This window comes from Poecilia reticulata, chromosome 18 (genome assembly GCF_904066995.2).
Source record: "Poecilia reticulata chromosome 18, P_reticulata-male-v2, whole genome shotgun sequence".
Classification (NCBI taxonomy): Eukaryota; Metazoa; Chordata; class Actinopteri; order Cyprinodontiformes; family Poeciliidae; genus Poecilia; species Poecilia reticulata.
Window position 1 is genome coordinate 2889612 of NC_088847.1, and position 12355 is coordinate 2901966.

Consider the following 12355-nt stretch of genomic DNA (forward strand, 5'->3'; position numbering starts at 1 on the left):
TTGAACCGGGTCGGCCTCTCAGAGCTCGGCTGCTCTGCCCCAAACGGCAAAGCTACCAGCTCAGCAACATCCTCTCTGCAATGATTTTCAACTTTTCATTTTTTGTTTATAGAAATCCTTAAACTTTATCACTGAATGAAACAAACAGCAAAAAAAAAAAAAAAAAATTCTAAAAGAAAAAAAAAATTAAAAAATGTTTAGAAAATGTAGAGAAAGTTTAGTGTGAATAAGTCGGCAGCTCCTCTTTTTTTTAAGCTGGTTGAGTGTTGATGTTGTGCACTGTTCTTCCTGAACACATTTGGCTTCGGTGGTCAGCACAGAGGAAGTTGTTACGCATAAACAGCTGATGCAGTTTCAGAATTGAACGTTTCATCTGTGTTGTGGTGCAGAAAAGCAGCATGGCATGTACAGGAAACCCAGCAAAACCAGCAAAGAAGCTGCACACAGCCCAGACTGCCAGCTACAGAAACACAACTCATCACGTTTTGCTGCTTGACTTTTCCTCACAGCCTTTTAGAACGGCTGTTTTAAATTATACTTTTTTAAAGGTGCAGTGTGGAAGAAACCAGGCGCTCTCTGGGTCAGACTGTCTTCTCTTTTTTTTTCTAACTGATGACATCTCGCTCCGCCACACATTTCAGCTCTGCCTTTGAATCTCAGCAGAGTACAGTTCAAACTGTGGTTGTTCTGTGCAGAGTAAAGGTCGAGCTTCTTCTACACCCACTCACTTTTGAATTTGTTCTAAGTGACTGAGCTTACAGAAATCCAAGTCTGGGCAATTTGGATCGGGCTGGTGAGGTGAGAAGGATGAAGGATCTCTCTGCTCTTCATGTGTCAAACTCAAGGAATGTGGGTCAAATCCGGCCCTTCATAGCTTTTTATGTGGCCCTCTGGAGTCTAGATTAAACACTAAGTGTGCTTAAATATCATGTTGTCAATCAAATCAATGCAGTTTTTATCTGTTTACTGCCAAATAATATCAATCAGTCCCTCCAGTTTCCTGAGAATTATTGTGGAAATTCACTCAAAATCTACAAATCCCCTCATTTTTTTGTGCTAATTGAGAGTTTATTGCAGATTTTTCTCAAAAAAATTATCAGGAGTTTTTCAACTGTTTTAGGGTCATGTTGATGAGCCAAACCCAAAAATCACATTGGTTTTACTCAATCAGGTCAACTTTCTGATCTATGGAGCACATGAGCATCAAAATGCAGGACTTGTTCTCACGTCTGGAGAATCTGATCAATGAGTGATGATGTTCAATTCACATGTACTTACACTGTAACATTTAATTAATATGCTCTGTTAGAAAACTATTTATGGTTCACAAAACCTTTTTTGGATGTGAAATAACGGAAATGAACTGATAATGTCACAAAAAAGTCATCAATTTAGTCAGAAGATCAGATTTTTCTGAATCAAATTAGAATAAAAACCTGAACTGATTGAGAAAAATGGATGTCATTTTTCAATTCAGTCGTCCAAAATAGTCCTAATTCAGTTGAAAAAACAAAGACAATTTCCAAAAAATATGTATTTATAACCCAGTGTAATCTGTCTCATGTAATTATCTGTCCTGCCATAGTGATATTTTGAACAAATATGTAAAAAAGCAACCTTTTGTATATATAAGAGGCAGGTGAGGAAGAGCAGGATTAGAACAGAGGACAACAGAGACATCAGGTCATAACAGAGGGAGCTGTAAACGGGGCAAGCGGCAGAGAAATGATGAGCAGAAGAGCCAATCGGAGGTGAGTGACTGCAGCAGAGAGAGCAGGCAGAGGAAAGATGAGATGATAGAAAACACCTGGGAGGGAAAGAGAGCTGGCAGACAGGGAAGCATGAAAAGGAGAAAAGAAACCTGAACCTAAAATAAAGAGTGAACAGAAATAAAACTAATCTAAGAGAAAAAAATCCAAAACTTAAACAATGAGGACAAATGAACGAACACAAAGAGTTAACCAAAATGGTAAAGTATAAGGAAATAAACGGTAAAGAAATGATCGATCGAAAGCAGAAACAAAAATGAAACTAAAAGTCTAAACTGATACAGATCATAACAGTTTTCAGTCATATGCCTTCAGTTTTGTGTCTTGCTCTAGTTTTAATTTTTATTTTTTTGCTGTAGTTAGAACCTGGTTGTGGTTCACAAGCACAAAACATAAACCGATAATTTTCTTCCCATATCATGATAGTTGAATTAGAATAGTTGTTTATAATATTTGCCATTTTTCCAGATTTCATTTCATGTAGACTCAGTAATTTTCTGTTATGTTGTTTGTCTTATTTGATTATTAGGAAAACAGGAGGCAAATGCAAATAAGTTGATTTGCATTTGGCTTTCAGTTCTACTGAGTATAAAAATACATTATATGTAAATACCTCACAATATGTGTTGAGATGGATTTATATATATATATATATATATCCATATCCACCCAATTCAGAGCTTTCAAGTGACTATAATTAGTGAAAATATGTCAGCAGATGCAATCCCAGCCTGAGCAGGTAGAGACAATCCTGAGGTAAAAACCGTTTAGCAGAAGCAGCTTCAGGACAAGCAGTTCTGTGCCTCAACTAGCTGGTAGTGGAAAGAACAGGGGATATAATACTTCAAAAGGAAAAAGTGAATTGTGAAGATTCCCTCTCAGCCTCAGTTCAGTGTCTCAACAAGCAGAAGGGTTCTGTTTCCTCCCTCCATGCTTCAGGTTCTGCCTCTCAGGAAGCCAAGGAAGAGCCTTTAGCAGAACACATGAAACCTCTGGACTCTGTAGTTTGTGGGCAGAGACTTATGACACTGGTTTCACTTCAGCTTCAATGGTGAAACATGGAATAACCACAGCAGACTATTCTGAGACACAGAAGTGCTTTACTGAGCCCTGGCAATTTTTCTTCTGTCACATTACTAAGACAGACTGTAGACTCCAGACTGTTTGAATTTTTTTTTGCTACTTGTATTGTATGTCGTATTCAGGCATTTCTAAAAACAAGAGAAAATATCAAAGAAAGAGCGACGGCGCTTAGTAACCAGAAAACATTCAGGATGTGCTTCAACAAAGGCATATTTATTCACAAATTACAGACATTTTAAAAAGAACAAGTTCATTAACGAAACATTAACATTTCACACAAAAAAAGGTTAGTTCAAAAATATAAGTTAAAAAGTGTCAGTTTGTCACATGAAGAAGAAGAGCAGAGCAGAAGTTGACATGTGAACCATCATCACATGTTGGTCCGTTTTTCTTTCTTGTCATCATCCATCTGTTCATATGGATAACCTGGAAGACAAAGCGCAGGGCAGAGTTACACATTAACAACCACAGTCATTCAAAGCTGAAGCTGCATGAGCTACTTCAGTAACGTGTCTTCCAGAAAAGTTTCTAAAATTATTTAACACATTTAGATTTTGTTTTAAGATTCTGAAAGTTTTTCAGTTACTTAATTTTAAAAAACTCAATTGTTTTAAAGCATTTCACACAACCAGAGGTATTCTATTCTATTCTATTCTATTCTATTCTATTCTATTCTATTCTATTCTATTCTATTCTATTCTATTCTATTCTATTCAAGTCAAAATGATCAGCAGTTTCATGAAGCTTAACTGTAATTAACCCCAAAATTTTCCACAAAATGAATGACCTCAAAAAGAGGCCATTTTCATTTTCTCATTTTTAATCTCTCACTTATGATTTTAAAATGGCTTTAATTTTTATTTCAGTTTTTCAGAATTTAAAAGCTGTGTAAGTCTAACTTTTGATCAGATTAGCAAGTTTTACCTGCTGATTTCAAGCTGATGCTTCCGTCATCAGAAAGGCTTTTCCTGCGAACAGAAAGGGCAGAAATGAGACTTTTTCCCCCATGAGAAATGATAGAATTGTGATTCATTTAAAATGTTCTGTGTTAGTTTGAAATAACTGACTGAGTGAACTTAACAAAGGCAAGATTCAAAGGGGCAATATTATGTGTTCTTCAGGCACATATTGAAATAGCTATGTTAATCCCGTTTGTTATTAAAATGCTATGTATATCAAACATGACTTAAAAGAAATTTGACTTCATAATTTAACAGCTTGAAGCTGAGCCTCTGTCTCTTTAAAACCTCCTGCTCTTTCTGAAACTCCGCCTTCAGGAAGTCACCACAACATGGCTTCTCTAATAACTAACAATGTTTTACCAACCTTAGACTGTATAATGAGCTCTGCAGATGTGCAGTTCCACCAGGTGTGTGCTAATTGCCACTAGCTAGTCTAAAGGAGCTGAGCGGGGGAGTTGAGGGGAAGAGCTGCTCTGTGAGGCAGCTCTGAGGAGGTGGAGTGACGTCCACCCAGGCGTTTTGCACAGCTGAATGGTTGCCATGAAAGGATTTCTCAAACATGTATAAACAAATCAGGGTCACACCCCAGGCATGATTCTGTGACATTATAATGTGATGTGAAGCTCAAAAAACTGGACTTTACATAATATTGCCCCTTTAAACAGCATATCAGAGCCTCTAAATGAACATGCATGGACATGTTACCATACTGACAGTAATTCTAGAACATCTGGGAGTTTTTATGGGAATCTGTGAAAACGCAAGTGATCTAAAAAGTCTGTTGTATCTGGACTGAAACTCTGTTGGGACTCACTTGTTTTTCCGTGTGCACACACACACAACAGTAATCACAATGGCAACGACGGCAACCGAGACCAAGACTGCAATTAGGATTATCCACTTGGTTGCTGTAAGAAACAACAAAGACATTTCAATGAGAAACCGCCCTACTATTACATTCTGCTGCTCGCACCGAACAAAAACAGCAGCGACATAAACAGCTAACCACTGGTTGATCTGCATGTTCAAAACAAAATGGAATCCTTGCATTAGCTTCAGTGCTGGAGTGTTAACTCAGTTCATGAGGAGAAAGTTGAGCAGCTCTTACCCAGACCTCCTGGAGCATCAGTATCCTCCATCTCACAGATTGCGCCATAGAAGCCTTCTGGACATGTACATGTGTATGTGTTGTTGTTGTCTGCCACACATGTTCCTCCGTTCAGACAGGGATAACTGAGGCAGGGACTTGCTGCATGAAGGAAGAACACAGATGAGCTTCTAATACAAGAGCAGCAGTGATACTATCAGCTAAGTTATCAGCGCACCGAAGTAGACATTTTCCTCGTCTTTACTGTTTAACACCTTACATTAAAACTACAAGCTAAACCAGCTCCAGAAAAGCATGTAGTGGATAAACTAAAGCAAAACATGCCATTTTTACAGTGACATGTTGGGTTAAAGTTCATGCCTCCCCCCGAGAAGATGCCGCCCTGGGTGGTTGCCCATATCGGAACCCGCTACTGAACTACGCACACATCGTAATCCATGTGTGCAAGTTTGAGTAAGCTAACAAACATTCTCAAATAAGACACCAGCTTTTTGAGATAAGTTAAAAATCTCCAGTCAGTTTTTAAAATTGTTTCTCCTAAAGGAAAACAAACCTTTGAAGCAGTCTCGCTTTAAGTCGAAGATGGTGCAGACATAACCCTCCTGGCAGCTCTTGGGTTGGCACACGGCTCCCCTGCTGGTACACTCACAGGACTGGGAGCAGTCTTCAGTTACAAACTTCTCCTTCAGCTGCAGGATGGAGAGAGAAAAGATTAAGCAAATATCCATAGAGACGCACAAACATGGATACCCTGGGTGTGATAAGGGGGGGGGGCGGCTCACAGGGTAGTATCTGTTGAGGAAGGTGCAGCCACACTCTGGGTACGGCACACAGATCCCCTCGCTCATCACGAAACCAGAGGCACACTGGCACCCTTCCACACAGGAAGTGATGTCACATTCAGAGGGTGCTGCCAGGTCGCCGCAGGACGATGGACACGCCGTCATGCACTGGGAGTAGGAGCTGTTGGCACCACAAGTCAGGGCTGCAACCCAAACACAGACAGTCAGGTTTGTGAGGGAGTTTGTGGCGGCGGGCTCAGGTTCCTCTTCCTCGTGTCTGTGGATTATTAATCTTACCGCAGTTCAGATTCTGCCTCCAGGCTCCCAGTTCAACTCCAGCCTCCTGACAGGCGGTGGCGTACGCCTCGTAGCCGCCACAGCGCAGCTCCTCGCTGCCCTCCTCAGCACACAGGTCAAACAAACAGTCACTAGAAGGACAGACACACACATTGAACATGAGCAACTCCTCATACATGGTTCCACATGGTGCCCACAGGGTTACTCACTCCTGGTAGGGTTGGGGTTCCACAATGTCATGGCAGGCCACAAACGGCCCCTGAGGGTCTGACAGGGCTCCGCACTTTTTCACGCTGTTGTAGTCGCTGAGTTGAGATGTGGAGCAGTCAGACGTCTCAAATCCTGACTCTGGATCTGTCTCCACCTCTCGCCTGGAGAAGGACAGAGGTTTGGGTTAAACGTGACTGACTGCTCAGGCACACTCATCTGGGTAAAAACTGACTAAGGCAAATCTTGAATCATTTCAGTGTGTTTGCTGTAGGCCTGCATTGACCCATTATGTAAACTACACCGTTTTATTCTGGATTTTTCTAGGAGTGATGTGATAGTCGAAGAAACTGTCCATCTGCATTACATGTAACAACTAAAGAAACATTTTTGTTTTTTAGAGGTTTTAAAATCTGCCGTCTATGAAACACGCAGTGATATATGCGCAGTGGGGACTGGACTTCAACATGTTAATTTTGATGAATTAATGACACAGATTTTTGAGTTTTAAGTTGGAACCTTTGTATCGATGCGTTTCCAGTACGCCCATAAATCTGACGGACAGGTGAGATTCAAAAAAACACAAACCACAAAGCTGCTTGTACAGACCCACAGGGGTTCATGTCTGCTTCTCAAAACAATCTGACTGGATTCTGGAAAAGATTATTGTTGTGTTCAAGTCATGCTAACTTGAGCTACTCTATCAGTCAAACTATTCAATCCTAAAATAGCATCTCAATGCTAAACATGTAGCAGCAGCACAGACGTCTCCGATGTTAGTAAAGTTCCATGAATGATCAGGCGTTCCTAAAACTCTGGAAAGAAGAACAGATAGAATAGAACATTGGTCCAATTTGATGGTTGAAGAACCTGAAGAACAGATTAACGCTGTCAATTTATTTGTTGTTGAGCTCATATGTCTATTTATTCAATAATTTAGTAGCAAAAAGGATTTTGAATTGAAAATGTTGCCTAGCATTGTTAACTCAATTAAACATTTTCATCATGTCCCACTACTACTGCAAAAGGTTTATTATGCCACTAAATGCAGCCGTTCTGGTGTTAGCATCTTGATCAGAACCCCCTGAAAGAGGAGATTTTGTATCTCAGTGGAAAATCTCTGATGAAATAAAGAGTAGATGGAGTCGTTGTGAAGCAGTTACAACACTGGCTCAGTTTCTCTTCATCAGGTTTCCCTTCCAGACTGACATTAATAAAACATGTTGAACCAACATCAGGATGGCAGGGTGACCAATCTGTTAAAACAACCAACAGAATGATGAAGCCGAAACTTTCTGATAGCCATCAGAACCCTGTTCTCATATCAATTTGTCATTTAAAATGAGATTATTTACAAGTCTCTGTGTTACCAGACTTCTAGGAATGCACCGATTGCAGTTTTCAGGATGATCTCCTTCCTTAAAACACCTTACCTGCCGATTCCCGTTGTGATATCAATGGATCGACTGGTGTTGTTTCAACTACTGACTACACACATGCAGACGTGACCTGCTGGGTGTGTCTGTCACTTGGCCTCTCTCATGGCAGAGCAAAAGGGGACATCGGTGCACCACTAGTATTTACGAAGAGGAATGTTCACATAGGAGTAAAATCCTCATCAACCAACTTGAACACAAGCAGTTCTCCTACCTGTGGACATGAACGGCCTTCTGAACGTCAGAGATCTTCAGCCCACCAGCCTCTCGGTCGTTGGTTCTCCAGCTTTCTCCAAATTCATTCAAACTCCTGACCACTGTCCCATCGGGTTTCATGTACTCGTTTCCTGTGATGCCATCATAGTTTCCACACAGTCCTCTGACAGAGTGCCTGTATGTGCTGGGGAGCTCAATTTCTGAAGGAACCAAGAGTGAAAATGGAAGTGATGGGGATGAAGGCATCGATACGTAGGCTGAAGGAAGGTCTCAGTATGTGAGGTTGATACTTTACCTCCACGGATTTTGCCATCAAAGCGCACAGTGAGTCCAAAGTCTGTGGAAAGCTGGACTTCCTTGGAGTTCATTGTGATTGTCAAGCCCCTGACCGGACTGAGAGGAGGTGTGACACGCTCTCCGTTCACCTGAAGGAAATAAGAGTCAGTGACTTGTTTTCTTTACAAAAAGAGGTTGCACCGATGCACGTTTTCCTCCAGAACTCACCAGGACAACGTTCTTCTGCAGGAAACGAACGCTGACGCCGTAGACGTCAACATACATCTGATCGAGGACGGACACTCTCTTGCTCAAACCTCGCCTGATATTCTTTCCTCTCACAAGCAGGGAAACCTGGGAGTCCAGGAGATTGTGGCCCTGAGTCAGGATGTAGGTGTTAGCTCCTTGGAAGTGATGCTTGAAGCTGTCGAAAGTCCTGTAGTGAGGGTCTCCAGTGATGCTGCACCGGTCAAACTCTACAGAGGATGACGATGGCAAAGAGTCGGTTAAAAACAGAAACTAAATTGCCTTCTGCCAGGAATCAACGAGTCTCTGATCTGCACATGTCTGATGTTTCTAGGATGTGTGATGGTTAAGTGTTAAACTCACTGCTGGGCTGGCAGTAGACGTCTCCGTTTTTGTCCAGGGCACACACTGAGTTTGAGTTACAGCTGTGGCTTTTACATGTGATTCCACCACCAAGGTTACAAGTACACGACTCAGAACATTTATCTGTCAGCCATGAGTCTCCCACCTGCACACAAGAAAACGGATACTCAGTCATATTTATCCACGTACCCCAAGAGACAGTCAGATAACATTTTCTTGTCTAGGCTGACTCCTATTCCCGACTCCTACATACAAAATGTAATTTCCTGATCAGTATATCACATAAACATGGTTCCAGGAACATTTTCTTATTTTTATGTGATTCTTTGAATCTCACTGCAGTGCATTATAGACTGGATTGAATTTGTCAGCATGATAATTGTCATGAGACAATTTTGAGGCGAACTGACGTAAGAATTTAGAGTGTAAACTCTGTGCTCAAATCCCTCGTTGTTTCTGTAAACTACAAAATGTATTCCATGGAAACAACAATAGTTTTCTGTCTAAAATACTCTGCTGTTATATTACTGAACATCCAGGCTGATGTTTGCTGTCAAACTCACATCATGATACTCTCCGTCCGAGCCCACACAGCCACATTTATCCAGAGCAACACACTTGTCATCACTGAGGACGTATCCGGCGTTGCACTGACAGCCTTCCACGCAGGTGGTTGGAGGAAGGTGGCAGAATATGGGGAAGAGGTCAGAGCAGGTGGGAGGGCAGGGCGGAGTGCAGTCTGAGTAGTGGCTGTTCGTGGGACAGGGCAGCGCTGTGAAGAGAAAGGAGCATACGGGGTAAAGCAGTGACCTCTGAGCTGGACCGTGACTCATCAGCATGAATGAAACTTACGGCAGAAAGTGTTGTTCCTCCAGCTGATGGTGACGCCGGCGCTGTGGCAGGCCTGGGCGAACGCCTCCACGTTGTCACACAGCGTCGCCTGCATGCCGTCATACTCGCACATGTCGTAGATGCAGTTACCAAGGAAGGCCTCGGGGGGCACGAGAGAGTGGCAGGGCTTGAAGCGGTCAGACATGATGACCTCAGCACACTGAGCCGTATACAGATTCTCTTCTTCTGTGGTGCAGTCGGGGTGGATGTCGGGGCGCGTGTCCGGCTGACAGCTACACACAAAAAAATTCGTTCAACTTTACTAAGTGTCCCTTTTGCATTGCAAACACAGAAATATCCTAGAGTGCAGTTAGGTATTTTTATATTTGCTGAAACAAAGCTACGCACCATTCAGATAGTTACAGTTAATCAGATTTTGTCGACACTTACCCAGGATCACTGTCTCCATCCGATTTCCAGCTGTTGCCCAGTTCAATCACGTCCTTGGCTGGTCTCTTATCAGGCATCAGGTTATCATCAGAGTTATCGTGGTTGTAGTTCCCACACATGCCACACACCTGGTCAAATCAGAAACCAAGCTTCACAGAGCGTCCTACACTCACAAATGACAGAGTAAAACATGTCAAATGCTCTCTCTACCTTGTTGAAGTATTCTCCAGGTACGGTGACTTCCAGGTGATGGACTCCATCAAACTTCACCTGGAGGCCAAAGTTTGTGTCCAGAAGGATGTAGGATCCGCTGGTTATCACCTTGGCTCCAGCTTCATCTATGGTGAGCGGGGTTCGCACACGCCGCCCATTCAGCTGAAACATGACGCCATGAAATGAGACGTTGGACATGGTTTTTGTTTTTTTTGCTGACTTTACATCATCCATGCTCATGTCAGTGAGTTTGAGACATTACCAGAACTCTGCGGCCCTTCTGGAGCTCAACCTCGGTGTCGTGAGGCAGGTAGACTTTGACGTAGCGGACGTAGGAGGCCTCTGGCTGACCACGCTCCTCGTTTTTAGCCACCACTTTGAAGGGAGTTACCATGCTGCTGTTGCACACCTGTAGGATTTGGACAAAATGCAAACAATGAAAATGTCTGATTGTCTCCAAATGAAGTATGACCTCAGACAATAATGCTTTATCATGTGAGTCACAAAAGCATTGGGATTAATAAAGTATTTTTCAACTGAAGCAACAAATAGACACGTTTCAAATTCTATAGTAACTCCTGAGTCAATATCAGGGAGATTTATCTGATACTTCCTGCTGAAATGCCGTTCACTCTGCTGCATCCCAATCAATATTATTTAAAACATTTTTTTTTAAAATCAGACAAAGTTACAACTGTATAGCTCAGTTTAATAAGCATCATGGCTTCTTTGGTGCTCTGCTCAACCAGACCACAGATTATATATAATAATAAATGTTTTAGGGTCATGTTGATGAGCTGAATCCTAAAATCACATTGGTTTTGCTCAATCAGGTCAACTTTCTGATCTATGGAGCAACATGAGCATCAAAATGCAGGACTTGTTCTCACATCTGGAGAATCTGATCAATGAGTGATGAGCAGGAGGAGAGATTCCATCAGGACAGGGAGAGACGGAGAATTTTACAACGAAGACGTGATGTTCAGGTCACATGTACTTACCCTGATCAGTGTTTATTATTCAATTTACAGAAACCCAAGTTTGTAACATTTAATTTATACTCTGTTAGAAAACATTTATTTTTTTCTCCCAAAGCCTTTTTTAATGGAAATGAACTGATAATGTCACAAAAATGTCATCAATTTAGTCAGAAGATCGAATTTCTCTGAGTCAAATTAGAATAAAAATTTGACCTGATTGAGAAGAATGGATATCATTTTTGGATTCAGCAAAATAGTCATAACTCCGTTAAAACATAGACAACTTCCAAAAAATATTTATTTGTAACCCAGTGTAAGTAAAGCCTTTCTTCCAAGCAATTGACTTTAGACTGTATGGTTATCATTCTTGGAACTGAATCAGTTTGATAATGTTAATGTCAGTCTAGACTAGAACAGCCTGTCTTCTACTGCTGGGATGAATCAGGAAGCTGATTATTCCTCACCTCCACCAGTGTGTATGTGCAGGTACCCATGAACGTGTGCATCACACCGTCAAAAGTGTAATAGTGTGGATCTCCAGCGACATGACACACTCCTTTACCTGGGGAAGGAAGAGGAAGTGATGTACCAGTGGCAGAGGGATGCAGGAACAGATGCCTGGGATGTGTGTGTGTTTCCAGGTTACCTGTAGAGTGACAGCCCAGAACTCCCTCCACCACCTTGCACTCCTGCGCCGGGCTGCACCGCCACGGCTCACAGGTGACGTTGAGATTCCCGTTACACTTACAGCGCTCCGAACAGTCAGTCTCAGTGAACCAGGTGTCTCCAACCTGAACACACACACACACACACATGCACACGCGTTCAACTCCTGCCATGAGTCACACAGGTTTTCTATTCTTGCAATGAATACCCACCGGTCTGTATTTCCCATCTTCATCTGTACATCCACACTCACTGAGTGGGACACACTTGTCTCCGCTCAGGACCAGGCCCTCGTTACACACACAGCCCTCCACACAGGGGTGCTTGCAGGAGCCCCCGGGACCTGCAGGGTCCTGGCAGCTGGGCTGAGGGCAGGCAGAGGTACACGGCTCATAATGACTGCCGGCAGGGCACTTCAGAGCTGCAGGGGGAGGAAAGGCGGAGAAGGCAACTCTTAAAAACCAGGATGG

The 12355-nt window shown here is 42.4% G+C and overlaps 1 protein-coding gene across 1 annotated transcript in view; it reads right to left on the minus strand.

The window, feature by feature from the left end:
* Positions 1–3044: 3044 nt before the first annotated feature.
* The window catches only part of zanl (zonadhesin, like), a 43226-nt gene continuing 33915 nt past the window's right edge, over positions 3045–12355 (minus strand). Inside the window, exons 71-90 of the mRNA XM_081599598.1 lie at positions 12098–12306; positions 11866–12010; positions 11684–11781; positions 10502–10648; positions 10237–10401; positions 10027–10154; positions 9598–9869; positions 9309–9517; positions 8746–8890; positions 8365–8612; positions 8156–8285; positions 7859–8060; positions 6211–6372; positions 6002–6132; positions 5705–5907; positions 5476–5611; positions 4923–5063; positions 4629–4722; positions 3777–3820; positions 3045–3278 (exon numbers count right to left, since the gene is read on the minus strand). Coding sequence (XP_081455724.1) covers positions 3223–3278; positions 3777–3820; positions 4629–4722; positions 4923–5063; positions 5476–5611; positions 5705–5907; positions 6002–6132; positions 6211–6372; positions 7859–8060; positions 8156–8285; positions 8365–8612; positions 8746–8890; positions 9309–9517; positions 9598–9869; positions 10027–10154; positions 10237–10401; positions 10502–10648; positions 11684–11781; positions 11866–12010; positions 12098–12306 — 3065 coding nt within the window. The 3' untranslated portion in view covers positions 3045–3222. The remainder of the gene's footprint in view (positions 3279–3776; positions 3821–4628; positions 4723–4922; positions 5064–5475; positions 5612–5704; positions 5908–6001; positions 6133–6210; positions 6373–7858; positions 8061–8155; positions 8286–8364; positions 8613–8745; positions 8891–9308; positions 9518–9597; positions 9870–10026; positions 10155–10236; positions 10402–10501; positions 10649–11683; positions 11782–11865; positions 12011–12097; positions 12307–12355) is intronic.